The sequence below is a fragment of the Podarcis cretensis genome (assembly GCF_951804945.1).
Source record: "Podarcis cretensis genome assembly, chromosome: 15".
Taxonomy (NCBI): Eukaryota; Metazoa; Chordata; class Lepidosauria; order Squamata; family Lacertidae; genus Podarcis; species Podarcis cretensis.
In genome coordinates this window covers 2,397,560-2,420,543 of record NC_137185.1, presented here as the reverse complement: position 1 = coordinate 2,420,543, position 22,984 = coordinate 2,397,560, and the positions used below count along the sequence as shown (strand labels likewise).

At 46.3% G+C, this 22,984-nt stretch overlaps 2 protein-coding genes across 4 annotated transcripts in view; both read right to left on the bottom strand.

The window, feature by feature from the left end:
• Positions 1 to 9,358, bottom strand: part of GOSR1 (golgi SNAP receptor complex member 1) — a 50,733-nt gene extending 41,375 nt beyond the window's left edge. For 2 of the 3 annotated variants that reach the window (XM_079955874.1, XM_079955876.1), the window contains exons 1-4: positions 9,207 to 9,358; positions 6,932 to 7,052; positions 5,661 to 5,748; positions 1,895 to 2,002 (exon numbers count right to left, since the gene is read on the bottom strand). In XM_079955874.1, coding sequence (XP_079812000.1) covers positions 1,895 to 2,002; positions 5,661 to 5,748; positions 6,932 to 7,052; positions 9,207 to 9,243 — 354 coding nt within the window. In that variant the 5' untranslated portion in view covers positions 9,244 to 9,358. The remainder of the gene's footprint in view (positions 1 to 1,894; positions 2,003 to 5,660; positions 5,749 to 6,931; positions 7,053 to 9,206) is intronic. The other variant, XM_079955875.1, reaches the window with a different exon arrangement.
• A 2,560-nt stretch (positions 9,359 to 11,918) lies between these two features.
• Positions 11,919 to 22,984, bottom strand: part of CPD (carboxypeptidase D) — a 36,137-nt gene continuing 25,071 nt past the window's right edge. Inside the window, exons 11-21 of the mRNA XM_079955388.1 lie at positions 22,420 to 22,589; positions 21,085 to 21,396; positions 20,442 to 20,637; positions 19,395 to 19,530; positions 18,965 to 19,105; positions 18,559 to 18,654; positions 18,411 to 18,475; positions 18,140 to 18,271; positions 17,088 to 17,273; positions 16,212 to 16,311; positions 11,919 to 15,822 (exon numbers count right to left, since the gene is read on the bottom strand). Of these exons, the coding sequence (XP_079811514.1) occupies positions 15,596 to 15,822; positions 16,212 to 16,311; positions 17,088 to 17,273; positions 18,140 to 18,271; positions 18,411 to 18,475; positions 18,559 to 18,654; positions 18,965 to 19,105; positions 19,395 to 19,530; positions 20,442 to 20,637; positions 21,085 to 21,396; positions 22,420 to 22,589 (1,761 nt within the window). The 3' untranslated portion in view covers positions 11,919 to 15,595. The remainder of the gene's footprint in view (positions 15,823 to 16,211; positions 16,312 to 17,087; positions 17,274 to 18,139; positions 18,272 to 18,410; positions 18,476 to 18,558; positions 18,655 to 18,964; positions 19,106 to 19,394; positions 19,531 to 20,441; positions 20,638 to 21,084; positions 21,397 to 22,419; positions 22,590 to 22,984) is intronic.

Genomic DNA, 22,984 nt, shown 5'->3' with positions numbered 1-22,984 from the left:
TTGAGAAGTGCTGTTCATTCTCTAAGGATGAAGCTCAAAACGTTACAAATCATCCGAGAGCCTTTCCCAACCCACCGACCTCCTCCACATGTTCTGAACTACAATTCCCAGCAGGCCCTGCAAACGGTGTTCAGGGATAAAGAGGGTTGGAGTCCAGTAACACCCAAAAGGTGCCAGCTTAGGGACGGCTGTCCTATGGTATGTACCAGGTGTAAAACTAAGGCTCACACGGAAACAAGTCTACCAAGGCTTCTGGCTCAGTAGATGCCTACTCTAGCTTAACAGTTGCGGCTGCAACCCATTTAAGAACAGGATCAGGGTCACATTTATTTTCTAGCAGATGTTCGGGACTTCATACATGACACAGTGGCCTTGTTCACACACAACAGTAAACCGTAGCTAACTGTGTACTGCGAACGCACCAATCTTGATCAATTCGCTCCTCCCAACTAGCTCAAAGGACAAGCAAAACTATACAAGGAGGATAGACATTACACCCTGGAAGACCAGCTCTATAGTGCCTAGTCCCCATGGTGTTGGTGAATGTCCAAGCGTCCTCTAGAGCAGTGTTCCCCAACCTTGGGCCTCCAGCTGTTTTTGGACTGCAACTCCCATCATCCCTAGCTAGCAAGACCAGTGGTCAGGGATGATGGGAATTGTAGTTCAAAAACAGCTGGAGGCCCAAGGTTGGGAAACACTGCTCTAGAGCAGTGTTTCCCAACCTTGTGCTTCCAGCTGTTTTTGAACTACAACTCCCATCATCCCTGACTAGCAAGACCAGTGGCAAGGGATGGTGGGAATTGTAGTCCAAAAACAGCTGGAGGCACAAGGTTGGGAAACACTGCTCTAGAGCATGGAGCACCTATTTCTGGCTGCTGCTGGTTTGTTCCCAGACAGGGCCAGCTTGCCCACTGCACTTCATGCTCCAATAATGTCCCACCTGGACTCCTGCAATGCACCCTATGCTGCCCTTGAAAACGGCTTGGAAGCTGCAGCTAATGCAAGATGCAGCTGTGAGAATTCCATTAGGCCTCTCACTTAGGGACCATGGAAACACTGCTCCTGAAGCATTTGCACCCAAAGCCAATTAGCTACCCAATTCAAGATCTTGGTTTTGATGTATAAAAGCCCTATGAGGCTTGGGACCCACTTATCCAAGAGACTGCCTCTCCATGTTTAAGAAACGCGGAACTGGTTATCATTCCTGACCACTGGCTACTCTTAAGACACACAGGGCTGTATCCAACGTTCTCTGTCCGCTAGTGCAAAGGCTCTTGTGCTAGAGGACAGAAGAGTTTTAACATTGTGCAACTGAGGAAGGCAATGAAACAGTTCTGCCAGCAGAAACTCATTGCATGATAGATTGTGCAACTTACTTCACAGCAAGGTTGCCAGCTTGTGCGTTCTTTAACTTACCGCCTCACTGAATACAACCTGCAGGCTTTACAAAACATATGTTTTTTTAAAAAATACTTGATTGTTGTGTATTTACTTCTGCAGTTGTAGCACCCTACCTTACAGGGAAAGAGCACGTATAAATGATCAAACTAACTGATGAATGTAAAACAAATCCATAGTCAATGTTTGGTGTTGGTTGAAAGGTCATGGTTTGTTCGAAGTGAAACAGAACAAGATTCCTGGTTCAGTTGTAATGCTCTACCTTTAAAGCACATTCCTCTCCCGTCCAAGAATTCTGGGAACTATAGTTCCCCCTGCACTATAATAATTTATTTCTACCCCACCCATCTGGCTGGATTTCCTCAGCCACTCTGGGCAGCTTCCAACAAAAGATTAAAAATACATTAAAACATCAGTCATTAAAAACTTCCCTAAACAGGCTGAAAGAGCCGAGTCTGGCAAACACCAGAGCATCACCCCCAGAGCTTCTTCCTACCTGCAAGATGTCTCTGTGCCGCTGCAAGGTGTGCATCAGAGCTGCGTTGAGGGATGGGACTCCGGCGCTGTTAGTATACTCGGCCATTTTGTCATTTATCCCCGTGAGCTGTGAGAGGGGGAAAAGGGAGCACACAGGTTGGACAGGACACAGGTTCTTCACAGGAAAGTTAAGAGCATGAATTTGGAAAGGGAAAGGGAAACCACTGCTTTTTGGAGCACACAGCAGCTGTTTTAACGAAGAGCAAGGCTGGTAGAAATCCTGGTGGCAGGTATGGAAGGCATTCTGAAACAAACGTACAGGCTTTCCGAAACAAATGCTCAACAGTTCCATAATCACTGTTTTGGCCCAGTGCTGTTCTGGGACTTCAGAACATTACAAGAGCCTTGATGAATCAGGCCAATCCAGCACCCTCTCCTCACAGTGGCCAACCAGGTGCCCCGGTGAGAAGCCCAAAGTAAGACCTGGGCACAACAGCACCATTATCCCCATCTGCAATTCCCAGGTACTGGGAGGCATACAGAGATATACTGTACCACTCCAATGGTGGAGTCAGTACAGTTTGATGCAATTTGTGCACAAACAACTCAGACCACCGTCTTTTGAGGATTTCTATACTACTCTTTAGTACACATATCTGAGGGCTGTCTATGGTAAGAAACTATCAGCAGTAAAATAAGCAAAAACAATGTCAAAGTGCTTCAAAAATGACAGTGTGAAATCAGACAATGCGATCAGTGTTTAGAATTTAAAAAAGGTCTTGTTACCCAGCCTTGCACTGCAACTCTTGTGTGGGTGAAATACGCTGGCATTTTTCAGGCCTCCCCCTTTGGACTGAGCTTGTAAAGAGCAAAACCAATGACTGAAAAGCAACCAGACAGTTCTGGTGGAGGAAAAGAGGCCATTCCAAGATCCTCCGGATAGTTTAAATTGGGGTGGGTGGAAAGAATGTCAGGATCTACTGGAACATCCCTGGATGGATGTGCAGCAGTAGTAGATTCCTTTGTTTGTTTGCCTTCACCAGACTATCCCAAACCAAAAAAAAGGTTTAACAGTACGAAACTAACACAAGACACTGTCAATGGACGTTTACTCAGATAAAATACAACATAAAAAATCTTAAAATGCTGCATTACCCTGGCAGATCACAACATGCCTCTTTAAAAAGGGAGAGAAAGCTTCCTCTCTTAACAAAGATTAAATGAAAAGGAGATGAAATAAAATGAGTTTGCACAAATCTAAATTAAATTATGTAAAACTGCAATTTGATACGCATTGAGGGTTCCTGTTATTAACAATGAGATAATTTTATTATCATTCACTAACAGTGATTTTCTTGTTTTTGTGTCTTATGTAAAACCTAAATGAATAAAAAGCATAAAACTAACATATAATACCTAAAATTGTCCCAAGTATTGCTCTCCAAGATGGTATATAAAGGAAAATATATAGCATGTATGACTTGCAATAGGTTGGCAAGGGTTTCTGGCTCCTGACTGTTTAACAGCAGCAGCAGCAACAACAACTTTAAAAAGGCCTTTTCTTACCACCTTTGAAATTAGGCTTCTGGGATTTCTGATGATTTACAGTGACTTTGTTGTTGTTTAGTCGTTTAGTCGTGTCCGACTCTTCGTGACCCCATGGACCAGAGAACGCCAGGCACTCCTGTCCTCCACTGCCCCCCGCAGCTTGGTCAGACTCATGCTGGTAACCTCGAAAACACTATCCAACCATCTCGTCCTCTGTCGCCCCCTTCTCCTTGTGCCCTCCATCTTTCCCAACATCAGGGTCTTCTCCAGGGAGTCTTCTCTTCTCATGAGGTGGCCAAAGTACTGGAGCCTCAGCTTCACAATCTGTCCTTCCAGTGAGCAATCAGGGCTGATTTCCTTCAGAATGCAGAGGTTTGATCTTCTTGCAGTCCATGGGACTCTCAAGAGTCTCCTCCAGCACCATAATTCAAAAGCATCAATTCTTCGGCGATCAGCCTTCTTTATGGTCCAGCTCTCACTTCCATACATCACTACTGGGAAAACCATAGCTTTAACTATACGGACCTTTGTTGGCAAGGTGATGTCTCTACTTCTCAAGATGCTGTCTAGGCCTGTCATTGCCCTTCTCCCAAGAAGCAGGCGTCTTTTAATTTCGTGGCTGCCGTCACCATCTGCAGTGATCATGGAGCCCAAGAAAGTAAAATCTCTCACTGCCTCCATTTCTTCCCCTTCTATTTGCCAGGAGGTGATGGGACCAGTAGCCATGATCTTCGTTTTTTTGATGTTGAGCTTCAGACCATATTTTGCACTCTCCTCTTTCACCCTCAATAAAAGGTTCTTTAATTCCTCCTCACTTTCTGCCATCAAGGTTGTGTCATCTGCATATCTGAGGTTGTTGATATTTCTTCCGGCAATCTTAATTCCGGCTAGGGATTCATCCAGCCCAGCCTTTCGCATGATGAATTCTGCATATAAGTTAAATAAGCAGGGAGACAAAATGCAGCCTTGTCGTACTCCTTTCCCAATTTTGAACCAGTCAGTTGTTCCATATCCAGTTCTAACTGTAGCTTCTTGTCCCACATAGAGATTTCTCAGGAGACAGATGAGGTGATCAGGCACTCCCATTTCTTTAAGAACTTGCCATAGTTTGCCATGGTCGACACAGTCAAAGGCTTTTGCATAGTCAATGAAGCAGAAGTAAATGTCTTTCTGGAACTCTCTAGCTTTCTCCATAATCCAGCGCATGTTTGCAATTTGGTCTCTGGTTCCTCTGCCTCTTCTAAATCCAGCTTGCACTTCTGGGAGTTCTCGGTCCACATACTGCTTGAGCCTTCCTTGTAGAATTTTAAGCATAACCTTGCTAGCGTGAGAAATTAGTGCAATTGTGCGATAGTTGGAGCATTCTTTGGCACTGCCCTTCTTTGGGATTGGGATGTAGACTGATCTTCTCCAATCTTCTGGCCACTGCTGAGTTTTCCAAACTTGCTGGCATATTGAGTGTAGCACCTTAACAGCATCATCTTTTAAAATTTTAAATAGTTCAGCTGGAATACCATCACTTCCACTGGCCTTGTTATTTGCAGTGCTTTCTAAGGCCCATTTGACTTCACTCTCCAGGATGTCTGGCTCAAGGTCAGCAACCACACTACCTGGGGTATATGAGACATCCGTTTCTTTCTGGTATAATTCCTCTGTGTATTCTTGCCACCTCTTCTTGATGTCTTCTGCTTCTGTTAGGTCCTTTCCACTTTTGTCCTTTATTATGGAAATCTTTGTACGAAATGTTCCTTTCATATCTCCAATTTTCTTGAACAGATCTCTGGTTCTTCCCATTCTATTGCTTTCCTCTATTTCTTTGCATTGCTTGTTTAAGTGACTTAGCTGTAGATAAATACTTATATATAAACAGGTCATTCCAGGAGATGGCTCGTGGAATGAGGAGAGAACTGGCTGGGCCCCTGGACCATCAATCTGCCTCTGACTTCAGTCCTAATTTAATCACTAATTTCTTAGCAGTTAAGAAATTCCCGAATGTCTGCATCACAGCAGTAGAGCACAACTTAAAAAAAGGGGAGGGGGATAAGGAAATTGAAGCGGAAAGGCGTCCATTTCAGGCAGGAGATTACTTTTTTGCTTGTGGGAGAAAACACACTTTAAGGAAACAGAGCCACCACTTTCTGCACCGTTGTTTTTTAAACTGCTCCAGCACCTCGTGTCAAAAACCTTGAAGGTCACAACAGAGGCCTGGAAATTTAACTGGCTGAAATCCCACTCACCTTCCCCAAGAGCTGCTCGATTTCCACAGCCATTGTTTCGAACATTCGGTCTTGGCTCGATCCATTCAGAAGAGGGGTTGTGTCGGAGCTGAGTGATGAGAAAGACAGACAGACACCCCTCTGTAAATATTATGGCAGAGTAAAAAGGTGCACCTAATTGTCACAAAATGTCACGGGGGAAACCAACGGGCCACAGGCAAATGCCCAAGAATCCCAGGTGCTGATGCCAGCCTCTGTGGTTCTTACCTGCAGAGAGGGGGGGGGCATTTGCATGTGTGCTCTCCTGGGCCTTAAAGGCACAGGAGGAAAAGCATTGTTGCCAGGCTCTTCAGCTTGTTCCTTTAAACTACCATGATGCTGAGCTGTGGCTTCCTATTGTCATGGACTGACTGGATGCAGAGTAGTGCTGGGAGGAACCTGCCGGGGAACCCTCAAAGGAATAAGGCTCAGAGCCCAGGGATTGGTGGTGGGAGGACAGTGAGTGGTCAGAGGGAGAAGGAGCAGAATGGGAGGAGGAGGAGACAGAAGGTGAATAGGTAACAGTGTTTAATGAGCAGGAAGAGGCTGTGGCAGAAGACAGTCCAGAATCAGAGGCAGAAGGGGAAGCTGGAAAGGGGTGGAGGAGGTTTGTTGAAGCAGCCAGGGAGTCTCTCCCTACTGCTGTGACCAGTTCCCTTCCCTGCTGGTCTTCCAGAACACACAGAGGAATTAAGAGAGCAGAGCAAAGAGAGACAAGACAAAGGAGCTTCAGGTTGCTGGGGAAGGAGTCTTAAGGAGCAGTGGGAAGAGTTGCTGCGGGAAGAGTTGCTGTAACCACTAGGCCTGCACCGTTTTGGTTCCTCTGAAAAAAGAGTCAACTTCACTGACACCAGGTGTTTTATTGATGACCTGCTCTTGACTCTGGCTCCTGACACCTATTCTGGAAAGTACAGCACTGATGAGCTACCCCAGACACAATGGTTTCAGGACAGGCCAACAGCAGCTAGGAGAAGCAGTTGGAAAAACCCAGAAGCAGAACGGCCCTCTTTTCCTGACCCCTCAAAGCTTCTGGAGAAGCCTCTCCCTAGAAGTAGACTCATTAGGTAGTGTAAAAGCAATTAGGAATTGTGGGTGGGGCACAAGCACAACCCCTAAACTGTGTCAGGTAAGCCACAAGGCAGGAGTCTTGAGTAATGAAGCTCAAAAAGAATAGAGAAAAGACAGGTTTAAAACAAAAACTGTTTTGAAATGGTAAAAATGTCAAAAACAAAAGAAAAGTAGGACAGTAGTACCTATACCTGTCGCGCCTTCCCTCTCGGGAGCTGCTGTGGCTGTAGCTGGTGCAGAGCTTGCTGAAGGAGACCAGCTTCAGGTCCAGCTCATTCTCCAGCTGCCGGGCTTGCTTCCTCAGATCTGCACCAACAAGAGAAAGGGGGGTGGAGTGAGCCTTTCCTGCACACACACCTAACACACACACCTACACCCCTACATACCTACACACACACTTTGCTGCTCCTAAGTCCTCAAGGGCAAAAAGGAAGGGGATTCATTCAGCTCTGTTTCCAAAAATGGATATGAATTTCAATAGTGTAATGAGATGCAATGTTTCTAATATGATCTGTCACGGATCAGCAAAATGGAAAGCATTCTGCTTTGGAAATGTTAACAGTGTACAGGCTGAAGAGAACAGAAAATGTGTGCTTCTACTACTGATTAAATGATTGCATTTAGATCCCATATTTTTCCAGGGTGCTCAAGGTAGCATAAATGATTTTCCTGCTGCTCATTTAATTTCCACAGCAACCATGTGAGGTCAGTTAGGCTGAGAGGCACTGACCGGCCCAAGGTTGCCCAGGGAGCTCCATGACCGAGTGACGATTCAAACCCTGGACTCTTGAGTGCTAGTCAGACACTCTGCGACACCCCAAGTGGGATGAGGTGCAGTGGGAGGACAAATAGCATTTCCATGCACTCTGGCACTCATCACAGTGTCCTGTGCACCAGAAGCGGTTTAGCCATGCTGGCAACATGACCTGGAAAAGCTGTCCACGCCTTCAGACAAACGCCGGCTCTCTCAGCCTGAAAGCAGAGAAGAGCATTGCACGCCATAGTCGAATTTGACTGGGCTTAACTGTCCAGGGGTCCTTTACCTTAACTGCTCTCCCTAAATAACATATAGCATGAAAGTACTATATAAACACCGCAAATAAATAAATGGGTGGTATTCAACTAAGTTTTATTCAGAGCTGTTGTTGGCATCTGTCTGTCTCGAGAGACAACCGAGTGCCCTCTTGGGGTGAAGTGAAGACCGCTGCATCGAAGTGACCTCCCCAAAGTCCAGTGTGTATGGAGGTGCTGGGTTGCCCAGACAACAATATCCTCTCTCAGCCCAGACAATATGGTCCAAAGGAAAGCAGAGCAAGATGTTCAGCACCAGCTTAGCTGCAGGAGTTGCTGGAACAACAAGGCGCCATCCAGTTGTCTCAAGGACTCCACTCCAGATTTGTGTAGGGTTTAGTCCTGAGCCTTTTCTTCTCCCAAATATATCCCACAAGGCAGCAGAGGCTTAGGATTAGAGTTCTCCTTCTCCTACATGGGCTACCTTCCCAGGTTGACAAGCCCCATCTGCCCCTCGCTTTCCTCTGCAGCACGTGCAGAAACTGCCTTCCTGACTGTTGAACTCACTATTGGTATCATCCACTCAATCTGCTGGGCCTGTCTTCACATGCAATGGAAGTCCCTAAGTCACCAAGGTTCTGAGAGACCCATTGGCTACCCTCCCCTGGTTTAGCTAGTCAGTCAAAGCCATTCTTGGGGTGCGACCACTGTCGCCTGCTGACAGCTTCATGGAGCCACAGGTGAGAGCAGAGTGCAGGGTGGGGACCAAAGCTGGACAAACCACCCCAGAATGAGCATGACGTGTCCCGCACCTGAGGTACGACCCCCTCCCCTGACACCCCATAACCTATTCAGAGCGGACCCAGTGAAATGAACAGATGACCCAAGGGAGGAAGCCCCCAAGCAGGACCTGAGCGCCACAGAAATTCTCCCCTCCTGAAGCTTCCAGCAGTTAACCCTTAGCTGCGACAAGCAAACAGAACCTCCTTACACAGGAGCACTGTACCACTGAGCACTTTTCATGTGTGTGAGAGAGAGAAAGAGACCCATTTGTTTGTGGGTCTCCCATTTGCTGGCCCTGGTTGGAACAAGGCCCCTGATGCTCTGTGCTGGGCCCCACACCTCACCACGCCCCCCCCCACTCCATTTTCCCAGCCCTCCTCCGGAAATGAGGCCCAATAGAACCAAAGCACCCCCGCCTCAGCCCCCTCCCCTTCTTGAGCTTGGCCCCCTCCCCCCGAGACACTTGGGAAGCCCTCGCCCTCCCCAGTCGCAGAATATGAGGCCTTCCAGGACCAAAGCGCTGCCTCCCCTCCCTTGACAACCCCAAGAGCCCCCTCTCCATTTTGCTGCCCCTCCCCCGGTGCCTCCCTCCCCCTCCCCCTCTCCCACCCCTCCCTCACTCTTCTTCCCCCGCTGCCCCCCCTCCCCCCGTCCCGCCCTACTCACCCTCCCAGTAGTTGCTGCTGCCCCCCGCCGCCGCCATCTTTGTTGTCCAACGTCAGCCCTCGGCGGCCTAGGCCGGCGGCGCGCTGGGTTACAGAGGCGGCGCGGGCCAGAGCGCCTTTCCCGCACGACGCTTCCGGGTCATAGAGATGGGGATGGGGAAGGAGAGCAAGGGCTGCTGCAAGAAACCATAGGCCGGGAAAGGAGGGCGGTGGAGCGTAGAGGTGGAACCATAGAGATGGCGAGGAGCGGCGGTGGAGTGGGGATTCCTAGAGCGCCAGCCGCGCCAGCGCCACTCGGCGGCTCCCGGCGGTAATAGCTACCCGCACCCCGCAGGGCGGACTTTGGGCTTTCGGTTCTCTGCCCCGCCCAGGTTACCATCTGAAACTTGGTCCTGGGCGGGCGGAAAGCCAAGTTACCGGTAATATACCGTACAATCCTCGCTATGCCTTTGCATAATTTTAATTCTGGTGTAAACTGATTTTTCTTAAAAAAACAAACCCATGGGTTTTATCGTATGGCTTTATGTACTATTGTTAAACCGCGATCTAATGAATGAATGAATGAATGTATTTCTATTCCACTTTTCCCCAGGGAGCTCAAGGTGGTGTGCATGATTCTGCCGTTGCTCATTTAATCCTCCCAACCCCCCTGTGAGGTAGGTCAGGCTGAAAGAGGAATGATGATGATGATGATGATGATTTGTTCCCCACCCATCTGACTGGATTGCCCCCGCCACTCTGGGCGGAAGTGACTGGCACCCAAGGTCACACCCAGTGAGCTTCATGGTTGTGTCGGGACTTGAACCCTGTTCTCCAAGATCCTAGTCTGACACTAATACTCTGCACTGGCTCTCGCTGAATAATTCAACGGGTCTTGCTCCCATAACGTTATGATTGCAGCCTAATTAATTGATTCATTTATTTATTTATCGTTATACATACGTAACCCAGCTTTCTTCCAAGGAAGTCAATGTGGTGCATCATGTAAGAAGCCGCCTCCTACCAAATCAGATCATTGGGTCCATCCAGCTCTGCATTGTCCAAAAAACTTTCATCACTACTGCATTTATTTACTTACTTATTTTATAAAATTTATACACCGCTTGATTTTTTTAAAAAACAAAAACCTGAAAGAGGTTTACAAAATATAAAACAGTAAAATCAAGAAAAATTCACAACCATACTAAAACAAATTAAAATTACTTCAACTTTCTAAGCATCTGGGTGCTGCCATCCTAAACGACGGGGTTCTTACAAGTGCAGGAGGGATATTTTCTGCCAATCAAAGGGGTTGAGTGGACACATTTGGGGTAAGGAAATCTTGTAGGTAAACCGATTCCAAGTTGATGGATCACATTAGACTATCTATTGGAGAAGTTAGTTTAAATGCAACTGAAAAAGACTGGAGGCCTTTGTGATAATCTCTGTTGGTGCACCACAACTAAAGATATCCATCCCATTAAGATGCCATGTTTGTTCCTTGCTGATAACTGAGCATCCTAGTGACAGAAAGATGCTGTGGATTAAAGCTGGGCCCTTCTGAACATAAAACCAATGCCGTTTAGTTTTGACTTTATAGCAAGAAGCTTAGTTTGCTTGGTGCAGGGCATGTAACTGGGTCGGTTGTATTTTGTTAGGTAGGAGCGGGTTGGTGATAAAAGCTGTCCCTGAGAAAGTCCACTCCTTTGCAGCATTAAAATGTATGAAAACTTTGTTGTAAACACAGTCATCGCCTGCAGAAGGTTTGATCTTCAAATTTCATTTCAAAAGGACCTCAAGGAATTTTCTTTGTGTGTAAATCCCCCCTCTGCCTGAGCCACTGCCACGCAAAAGATGCAACCCTGGAGCAGACAGGCTAGTTATCTAACTTAATAGGGCAACATATATTCAGCTCCCCTAAAGCCTGTGTAAAGGGCTACTGCTGTAACAAGCTGGTGGTCCCACAGTGTGTTTCAGATGCTGTATTCCTATCATGAAGGGGCTGCTCTGTTACAATACCACTAGCTAATCCTTTTAAAAAACAATATAGCAGGACTCATACTACCTGGAAACTTGTGTCCCCTTCTCAAGCTGAAGTAGCACCCTATGCTTAATTTTAGGTGGAAGTTTCTTGCCCAGAATTTTGATAGAAAGGGATGGTAGGGCCACTGGTGATTTATTGCTTCAGGAGCAATTAAGTATTGTATGTCGAGGACTTCAGTTTTGTTTGATGGGCATTTAATATGGTTGGATATTCTTATAGAACCTGTGCTGGGGATCAGTGTGCATAGAGGACAGGAATGGAGCATAAATACTGTACTGAAGGCTTGGGGTGGGGGGGAGCTTCCAGCCACTTGTACAGGTGAGCTGACTCTTGCCTTGCACTTTCCATGTTATTTCAAGGGAGAATTCTAAAATGTGCCTCTTGGCACCATAATGGATGTTAGGAACAGCCCTTTGGGAAGACTAAAGCAAGGCTGAAAGAAGCTTTTGGAGCAGGAGTGGACTCCAATTCCCACCAGCCCAGTGATCAGGCTGATGGAAGTTGCAGTCCAACAGCAACAGGAAGGCCACAACTTCCCTCCCTCGCCCCAATGGCAAAAACACAGGAACAAATGAGGCAGCTGTGCATGTATTTTGCATTTGATCTAGAAAAAGATGCCCCTGCATATAAGCTCTGATCCACACCAAAGGATGTAACCAGCGGTGAAGCAAATAAGACACAGGAAGAAGAGACATCATAAAATAGTTTTATACAGATTAGAGCTCAGTGTACATGTTAAAAAACCCAACACACACTCACAGAAGAGTCATCAAGCCACCCCACCCCCCATTCACACCCACTGGTTTGCATTCCCAAGTCAAGCCCCTAATTTCAAACTTTGCTTTTGAAGGCACAACAGTGCATGGACTAAGACAGGGATGGGTTGCACACCAGCAGCAGCTGCAGACCACTCTTCCGCACCACAGAAGCAAACACCAGATCCTCCAAAGGCATATGGTGTCGCACAGAGCAGGAGCAGGACGCACTTTTGTTGTTCTTTAAGCACCTTTGCATAATTGCTACCAAACAGATGCAGCCACCTGTGATCATCAAGGCAAGACTTGCCTCCACAGTGAGATTCTACATTTCAAACAAGTTCTGCAAAGAGGTCTGGTGCCCCACCCAAATACCACCTTATTGCCATCTGGGAAGTTTAGGAGGAAGAATGGCAGGGAGAGAATCCTCTAAATATGTGTTAGGAAGGCCCAACCCAAGACCCATAATATGGCAACAAGGATATCTGGAATCCACACTCAATAATTTGTACTTCAGAAGATTATATATTAAAAGCCAAACATCAATTAAGGCAGAAGATGATTAGGATAGCATTGAAGACTCTTGTAACAGTATTTTGGGATGGATAAAATAGGTAGGAAGGTTGTTAATGGACTTAGGAACTTGATTTCATAGAATCCAATCCTGGCTGATATGAGAGGGACAGTGTTAACTCACGTCTTCAACCTTTTGAAGCCCGGGGGGGGGGGGCCAACATGTGGAATTAAAAAAAAAAACTGTTGTGGGCACCACACAATACCTATTTCATGGAATAAGGCTGGCAAGGCTGGTCACTGCGTTTCCTAAAGAGGTAAAAACATAACCCCCCCCCAAACAACAGAAAAGCAGGCAAGACCCCAAACCACCTCAACTTTTTAAAAAGGATAAAAATGGGAGGGGACCTTTGTGGGTACAAAGAGGTGTGTACGTGTCTGAGTCCACAGGCACCATGTTGGGGATCCCAGGGTTCATGGTCCCTGCAGTTACTTAAGAAGGAGGGAAACTGAAGTTAAGGAAGCCCAGGCCAGGGAGCATATTACCATCAAATCCTGAAGGGAACATCAGTCTGCCTGAGAGGCAGTCTTGTATATTACTCAGTTTAGTATTTTACAACTGTAAACAGCCTTGAGTGCCTTGGCAGAATGCAATTACTATTATTTATTCAATTTCTATACTGGCCTTCATCCAAGGATCACCGGGCGGTATACAGTGAGCAAATCCAGACAGAGAACAAAGGCTAGAGGGTATTTCTAGCCCTAGCTATTAGAGAGGGTATACTGAAAGCATCATCTCATGGGGTTTCAGATAATTATGGTATATGTACTTAGCAGTAAGCCATAGAATAAGTGTGGCAATCCCAGTCACTGTGTTCCCAATCAAAGAGGTTTGAGAAAAGCATCTGGTTTAGGCCTTGTGGATCACTTATACCAGCCTTTGCCATGCTGGTCCCCTCCATAGGTTTTGGACAAGCTGACCAGGCCTGATGGGTATTGCAGTCTAAAACATGTGAAGGGGACTAGTTTGGCAAAGGGTGACTTATAAGCATTTCTCACAACAAACTGAGTCAGTATAGGTGGAAGTATTTAGCTAAGTTCCAATAAGAAAGCTAGCAAAGGATGAATGACTGAGCCTTGTTTACCTCCCACAGATTTCATTATCTTTCTTCAAAACAAAAACAAAAAAACTGGTCTGTTTTGTTAGCCCGACTCCGTGACAGGTTGCATCTTCCCACACAGGTAATGTAAGAGCCCATGACACAAAGATACATATTGGCAAGAGGACGTCACCCAGCAGATAAATACTTGCAAATGGGTGGTGCCTGTCCAGTCTTGCCTGGCAGCAGCAATGCAGAAATCACCACAATCCTTTCCATTCCCCAACCCTCAAAACAGCCCAGCTTCACTCGGCTGCAATTCATCCACTTCATGGTTTGACCCCTAGTGAGCATGCACTTGACTGGATTTTAACCCTGATGCCTTCCCCAAATAAAGCTAACAAGGCTTAAGAAATGGTGACGTTTAACAAGGAAACAAAAGACACTCACATATCCATCATGTACAAAGAGGGACCTTCTAAGAGATTTTTCTAGCCCAAACAGTGAAACATAAAACATCAGAAAAATAGGAGGCAGCCTTAAATCAAGCCAGACCATTTGGTCCACCTAGCTCAGTACTGTCAACACTGCCTGGCAGTGCCTCCTCTCCAGGGTTTCAGGCAGGAGGAACATCCCCAGCCCTATGTGGAGATGCTGTTGGAGATTGAATCTGGAACTGTCTATATGAAAAGTGGATGCTCTACCACTGAGTTGCAGCCCTTCCCCGAAGCTTGTGGTAATTGTGTGTCAGCTTTGCAACAGCTTTTTACTCTCACTATATGCAAAGTCCATAAATGAAATTTCCAAACAAGTGGCTGAAGGGGGGGGGGACTAGACTTGCACCATGCAACATGAGGAATAACCACTGTAGTGCCTTCCCATCCAGAACAGGCCCACTAACATTCTCTCCCCCTTCTGGAGATACTTGGAGAAGCAGCAAATGGAAACAAAAAAAATTGCAAAATCTAATCTCAGCAGAAGAGCAGATTTGCAGTTACAGACTTGGTGCTCAAAAAAGGAAGGATCAAGAAGGAGGTGCCCACCCCCCGGTCTTGTTTTTTTGTGGTTAGGAGTAGCCTGGTAAGTTTTCAAAGCAATTGCATATTAATAAGGTTTACTAGGAGGAAATATTTTTCTAGACTACAGATACATAGTCACGAAAGCCACTAGTCTGGCTGCTTGTACAAAGGCTGCCTGAATCAAAAAAAAAATGAGCTGCGAAGGACCATTTGGCATCCAAGCCAGGAATTCTGGCTCACAATCTAGCTAGCATTAGACTCTTGCTAGTCTACATTGTCAAATAGTGAACATCAGAACTTCTGAAGCAGGATCGGTGCGAGAGAACTCAACCAAAACACATTTTTTATTTTTCAAAAGAACTGTCGCCTTTACTGGAGACAGAGATTTTTGCATCTTGATACAACACTCCTCTCTTGCTAGGAGTCAAAGGTAACCATGAACCAGGCTTCTGCCAAAATAACCTAACCTGAAGTCATTCTTAACAGAAGGAAGAGCTTAATTCCTCTAAGTAGTGAGCAAAGACCAGTTTCCTAACACCCTGCACCCATTGACCCTGCCCCAGGCAGAAGAGAATAAGAGGTTCCATATGCTGCTGGAGCAGCAGTAGCTTAGACAAACGTCTTGGCAGCTACAGTGAATTTCCCACAGATAATTGCATGGAGTGAAAAGTCTCAGATGGGCTTAGGGAAAACATTGCCGAAGTGCTAGCAACGCCACAAAACCATTTGGTCGTTCCCCTCCCTGGAGTGGGCTTGTAAGCAACCAAGCTTCCAGTTGCGCTCCTGACTAGAAGAGAAGCCAGCTGGAGAGTGGGGTGGGGTGGGGTGAGGTGCCCTCCTTGTGCATAAACCAGGAACTGGCATGAGCCAAGAGCAAAGGTTTGGGAGGACACACGTTCTGGGTCCATCGCTTGAGAAGGGGGAAATGCTCAGTGTTGCAGGATCTGTCTCTGCAGGGAACTTCCCTGCTGCCGGGTGGGTCAGTGTTTGCTAGAGTAGAGTGTCTCCTCCTCAGTGTCCGTTTCATCCTGGAACTCATGGCTCAGCAAGGACTTCTTGGAGCCCGTGGACATCATGCGGATCTCGTCCTCATAGTCGTCATGGTGCTGTCGTAAGCGGTGGAAGCCGTCCTTGTGCCGGTTGGATTTGATGGAACACACACACCAGATTATGCAGGCTGTCAGGATCACAGCTGTCATGGTAGCCCCTGGAAAAAGGGGGTTGTGTGTGAGAGAAATCAAAACCCACACATCAACATCAGGACAAGGGCAGAAGCTTCTTTAACAGAAGACAACACATGCAACTCCATGGGTTTATCATGCACCTAAGTTACATTTACACACATTACATTTTGCATGTTTATGTAAGAAAATACCTCCCACATATTAATATATGAAGCTGTTCTTCATAGCAAGCAGAGGCATCCTAGATTCAGGAGCCATGGGGCATGCAGGGGACACAGGAGGAGAAAATGGCTCAAGTCTTTAAAGAGCCAGAGTGGTGAAATGTCTTACTTTCTAGCCTCCTAAATAGACATTCAGAAACAGACACTCCCCCCCACAACACACAAGAGGGAACAGTAATGTGGGGTCTCACCTGCTACCGTAACCACCAACTCCCTTGGAAGGCCAAAGATCTTGTTGTCCGTGTCAAACTGCACATGGAGAAAGCTAGCCATGTCATGGCGAACCAAGACCTGGAAAGAAGCAGTACACATTTCAGCAATTGTGTGGATGAAAGCACAAGTCCAGGGTTAAGTGAGAAAAGAAGCCAACATGCCCCACTCCGAATGTACCAGCAGCCAGGGGCTTGGGACTCTCTTATGGAATAAGGAAAAAGTCTGCGCTGAACTCGTTTTGTGGGGAGGGCAAGGACAGAATCTTAGGGTACGTTTTAAGCACAATGGTTGGGGGGGGGAGGGAGTCTGCCCCAGTCCCTAACACACAAATGCTGTCAAACTCAAATAGGTTAGAAAGCCAAATTCCCAGGTGCTTGGAATGTGGTGGGATACCTTTCGGGTGGAGTGGGAACCTCTGAGAGGTTCACATGTAACATTCTTGCCTTCAATGTGAAGGTAAGTTCAAGTTTCTCTTGCAGTGGCAGACTCCCTTTCCTCATGATCTCCTTGCCCACTACAAGAGAGACAACTCCTCTCAAAGAGTTCCTGGGCACAAAGAGTTCCTGCACAATTTGGTGTCCTAATTCCTAAATCCCTTTTGACCTTCTGAAAGTACACAGTGTCCCCCTTTCCAAACCCCCACTGTTCTCAGTTCCTCTTTACAGCCAGGACTTCTCATCTGCCTTCTGTCACACAGCTCTGGCTCCCAATTCGCAGAAGGTTCCCGTGTGGTCGCCTTCCAAAGAAATGCTTCAGGTCTCATGCTGCATTTCTTCCCAACTCAAGCCAAAGCTGCCTCAATCACATCTTCCACCAGGCTCATGAAACAAGGCTGTGGTGTGCTTTCCCCATACCTTGACATGCTGCTGCTGATAGCCTTCCGCTATGGCATGGATCTTATGGTAGCCAGGAGCCAGCAGCACATGGAAATAACCACCTTCCTTAGTGTAGACTTTTACCCCTTCGTTGAGCACAATTTGAGCTTTCGACACTGGCTGTCCATGCCTGTCTCGGACAAACCCGTAGACTCCTTTATGAACCTGGAAGGAAAGGAAGGAATATGAGAAGGTGTACATCAATAAGTCATTTTCTGTAAGGATACAAATCTCTTCTCTATGGGATAAGACAAAGGGGGGGAAACTTCTGGTCTGCAGGTTGGATGTGGCTCTCCAGGCCTCTCTATGTGGACTGTGCAGGCCACAACCCTCTCCCTCTCCCTGGTCCTGCTCCCTGCTCTCCGCAAATGCTTTTGTCTAGCTGCCCTCTTGTTTGCCTGGACTGAGAAAACCTCCACAGAACAAAATACGCACAAAAATTAAGCAAGATGTATTTTCCTGATGTTACACTTCCTCATTGCCTTACCCTCAAGGCTTATGACTGGGAATGCAACGCATTATCAGGCAGAGTGGCAGGCAGTGGGCCCAGGATGACCCAACAAACCTCAGAGCCAAGGAGGATTTAAAACCAGCATAAACCTTGTCCAAAATCCCAGCTCACTCATTATACCTTTACTGGGTCCTCACTATATCACCCAGAGGAGAGCTGTTAGTTATCCTCTGTATCATAGAGGTCTGTCTGGCCTCAGTTGGAAGTCAGTACTGGGTGCCACTGGTCCCATGCTTGGGAACACAATTCTAGCAGAGATTCTGCTGGCAGCCTCACTCTGGATTTTCAGGCTTTCCTGAAGCCTTTAACGCTGACAGTTGTTTAATATTTGCTTGAGTAGACAGTCATTTTAATGAGTGCTCTGATTTATGTGTATACATTTTTTAATATTGGTTCCATTTACAATGAATATCCAACAGTAAACAGCTACAAGAAATTCCATCCTTAAATCTAACGTGGTGCCCAGCCCATTCTAAGCAATTGCAAACAAAAGCTTGAATGTGTTCAAGTCCAAACTCACCTCCACTAGCATGCTGAGAAGAGATTTCTTATTCTCTGCCCAGAGAGTAGGAAGCTGCCCCGCACTGGGAAAGTAACAGCAGCCAGTGTATACCGTAATCTCTGGGCAGTGTCCGTAGGAAAGACTGAAATCCTGAGAAAAACAAATGCAAAAAGAGGGTTTGTGGCAGGAAAGAGAGACATGACTAGACCAAAGTGCCACCACTGGCAACTTTGATTTAATTTGGCTAAGAGAAACAAGATCCCCAAAGTGTAGTACAACTGTGAAATACCTTCATGCTTCCCAGGTGACTGTTCCATTCAGCCCCAAGCAACACTCCTCCAGGAATATTCTCATCTGCAAGAGAGAGGCATAAAATCAGAAGCCCTTTGTAGGAAACAAGCCTGCCCCAAAAGGTCCAGAGCACCCTGGGCACATACCTGACTTGTTTGGACAGCTAGGCTGGCCCAGATGCATTGTGGGATGGTTGTTTGCATACACAGATGCCAAATATCTCAGAGTCTCTTTGTTCTCCACTATAAAAAGAAAAGGGAAGTTAGAGAGTCAACAAGTGTGTAATTCAGCCTGTGGTGCTCGAGGCAGACAGCAAATGTCATGGTCTCATTACAATAGCCGATGAGAAGCCAAGCATGCTCAATGGCCAGGGATGATGGGAGCTGTAGTTCAGCAACTTCTGAATGGTCAAAGGTTCCCCATGCCCGGTCCAGGTTCTCCATGTCTACTTTACTCTCTCAAGAAGCAGCAGGGAATGGAGTGCTTTTTAAAAGATTGAAGATAATCCCACAAGTTGTTTCCAAAGTACTCAGAGGATGGCACAACCATTACCTGTCTGAACAGGCTTGTCATAGGGGTAAGTGACAAGCAGAGATCCTCCATCCAAGGCAACAGAAAGGCTGAAGTCTTGCTTCAGTATCAGATTGTCCATGATGGCCTTAGTTTCCGGTTCTCTTGCCCCAGAGGAATTGCCTAATGGAGTAAGACACAGAGGTTCTCAAGACTTGAGGCAAGCAAACAACTCAGTAACAACCTGGTGAGTAACAGGTGACTCCAGACGGTACACAAGCTTTATCAAGGCTGCTGCCACAGCACTGAAGCACCTGACCATTCACTCACATTTCTATTCAATGGCAAGCCATCAAAGTGCATAGATAAAGGCAATTAGTACAGTGCCACAACAGGGCTCTCTTTAACCAATTAGACACCCCTCCCCAGGTTAGGATGAAAGGATTTGGCATAGGAAGGCGGGGTGCTTTACTTGTGAAATCAGTGTCCAGATCTTTGCCATGAATGTTGGTCAGGCCAGTCTTTGAAGTGCAGTCTCTCTCCTGAGCAATCTCTCGCCCATCTGGATTCAGGGATGGCACGATGACAATTCTTGTATTGTCAATCAGCTAAAAAAACACACAGAAACAATAAGGGAGAATCATCAAGTATCGGCCGACCCTATCCATCTAAAAGGGGTGGGTGTGAAGAAAGAGGGAAGTTGGCTTTTCCTTGGGTAAGTGGCAGGACTAGGGTGGGAAGGAGCAGCCAAGGCTGTTTTGCACAGAACTGACTCTACTGGAGAAGCGGGAAGTGCAGTGCATAAGAGGCGGCCCTCCACCATTATTCCATATCCCACAACTGTCAGCAGTTTGACAGTCTGGGAGAAGAACTGAAGAGAAGTTGAGGAATTTCCAGAAATGAAATGAAAGCAGTGTTTGTCCCTCCCATAGGTGGCTGTCACTGCTTGAATGGCACTGGGGCCACTTCAAATGCTCTCAGAGCTATCCCTTGGTCTGAAGGCAGCCCTGTTTAGGGAAGTTTTTAATGTTTGATGGATTACTGTATTTTAATATTTTGTTGGAAGCCACCCAGAGGGGCTGGGGAAACCCAGCCAGATGGGCGGGGTATAAATAAATTATTATTATTATTATTATTATTATTATTATTATTAGTCAGATTTATTGAAGTCTCGTGGTGTTGTACCCTTAGCTCCAATATACCAGGTAAAAGCCATGTTTTTCCCACCTGAGCAGCAGAGGCTGACAAATCGGTCTCAGCAGCCTTTACACTCAGCATCACTTTGGATCTCCTGAGGCAGGGGTGGGGATCCTTGGGCCCTCTGGAAGTTGCTGAACTGCAGCTCCCATCACCACTGTTCAGCAACACCTAAAGAGCCATATGTTCCCCCACCCAACCTGAGAGTTCTTCTCAGACATATCCTCTGTTAAGCCACATCGCCCTCTAATAGTCCACAGAGTGCCCGAAAGGGACATCCTGAAGCTGATAGGTGCATGCTGACAGACATGCAACAGCCTACCTTGGTAATGGCCAGGTTCTTTTTGTAGTTCATGCAGAGGAACTCTGCCAAGGCCAAGAGCAGCTCTGTGCCAACAGGGGCGTTGCCATGGATGCCAGCCACAAAACGGATCTTTGGCTCCTCTGGCTCAGATTCTTTGGGTTTGTTGGAGATTTCCAGGGACCAGATATGACGAAACTCAACACTTTGGCCCAAGCTGAGAAACAAACAAACAAACAAAGGTACAGCTGGTTAGCTTTTTAATGGAAAGAACAGCTTGAGCCTTGTGTGTGGTTGATGCGTGCAAAAGCCAGAGGCTACAAAAAAAGGATTTTTCAGGAGCCTACAATCCCTGCATAGATTGTTGCCCCCTCTATGTTTCACAAAAGCAGAATAAATAATAAAGAATTCAGAGAAAATTAACAGACTTTGCTCTGTTTGCAGAATACAGAGTTTGGGATTTCTCGGGACAGAAGGTGGGTTGTCTGGATACAGTGTTCAAATTTGTTTTTTGTTTAGCCAGAAATGTACACAGGGTCACTCCCTATTCAGAGTAAGCTTGTCAAATGCTTGTTCAGGATTACATAGAGGATTTATTATTATAGCAAAGCTGTGACTTCTCCAGAACAAACAGAATTCCCCATAGCCCAGGAGTTCCACCTACCTAGAGAGATTTGTGATCTTCCGATAGTTCAAGTTGAGGCCTCTAAGAGACTCGGAGAGTTCATTGTAGGAACGGTAGCGATGAGGCTGGACATCTGCCGATGACGACAGCAGGAGGCGCTCCAAGCCATTCTCTGCTGAGAGGTCTTTAATCAGGGTCTCAAACTCTTTGGTGACTGTGCCGTTGAGGCCAACCATATTTATATCTGGTACTGTTCCCTCCTCTACTTTGGAGTCTTTTCGAGTCAAAGTAAAGTTGACCTGCACTGCACCTTTACCTCCAACTTTCACTGTCTTAGTTTCTGAATTATACCTTTCAAAAAAACAAAAAAAGGAGGTAGGGGGAAATTTGCGTACAACAAAACTGAACATTCTGACTGCTTGTGGCAATAGGATGTAGGCTGTTGTTATTTTATATTGATTACTGAGAAAAGTAAGAAATATTATGTTATTAAACTTCAGCGTAACAATTAATATATGTTAGGAATCTTGAAGGAATGTCTGTGCAAGAAGAAACAGGCACATGCCAGGCTGTTGATTCCAACCACAGATCCAGTGAACAGAATGCTATAGTTGCATATCATGGTTTAAAGTTGGGTTCATATCATGGACTGTATGGAAGCCATTAACAAAAGTCTCTGGGTTCACCCACAACAGGAAGCTCTGGGATTAAGTCATGAATCTGGGTTTGTTCAGCAGTTCAGGCAAAAAGAAGAACAAAGTGGCTGCAAAGGAGCTCTGGGCTCCAGCATACAGAATGGGCATCTCCTGGTTTCTTAAAGCAGGGTTTTTAGGGCATGACCAGGAAGTGAACATACGCTTTGCTTCTTGGCCAACAGATGGTGCTACCGGCTCTAACTCAGTGACTGTCAAGCAAGTTCATAAAGGGAGTAGCAATATTAAACAGTGTTCGCTGAAAAGAGCCACTGGCCCAGCAGTATAATCAACAGCAATAGCAGTTATTGATCCCAGAGTATTTATTTCTGATTTCACACCATACGGCCTCAGGGTGAGTTCCAACACCATGCCATACAGAGAACATTTTATCCTACAGGCTCACAGTCTATTTGGGAGAAAGCCGCCAATTCCAAGTTAAAAGTGAAACCTTCCTTTTACAACCTGTCACTTTCTTCCAACACAACATATTTTCATGGACCAACTCCTAATAGTAGCACCTTGAATTTGCCCTGGTAGCAAATCGGCAACCAGCGAGCGCAGATCTCTGAGCACAGGTGTTATATGCTGATAATGCCTTACTCCTGTCAGCAATCAGGCTGCAGCATTCTGCTTTAGGCGAAAGAGGAAAAGATGTCAAATACAAAGTTGAAAGACTCACCCTCGTGCAGATGCTGTAATTTTGTATGTTCCCTGGGTCAACAGGCGCCAATAGTCTCCACTCTTATAGGTAGAGACAGGATGATCAATGTCTGCAACACTGATGGTTGCATTTAAGATGCCCCGTCCATCTGTGGCATCTAACACAAACCCTTTGACACCTTGGTGGACCTGGGCAGAGAGAGAGAGAGAGAGAGAGAGAGAGAGAGAGAGAGAGAGAGAATGAATATGAATCCTGGGCAAAAAGAGAATGGAGTACCCACCCCCAACCTCTGGCTCTTCTCACTGCTGGTAGGCACTCACACATACACACACAGATGCAACAGGAAAAAAGGTTCCCCACCCTTGGGTTTAGAAGGTGCCCTATTCTGGAAGTTCAGAATACAAGAAATTCAAGGGAAAATCTTTTTCATGCAGGCATCCTCAAAGGCTGCCCATTCCTAAGGCTTAGTGCCTACTATAAAACATATATGCACACACTAACTGGAAAATGAGTGTCTTTATTTTTAATGCAGAAAGGTTCAACCCTGGCCACACACACACACACCCTTTACTGGAAGGGGCTT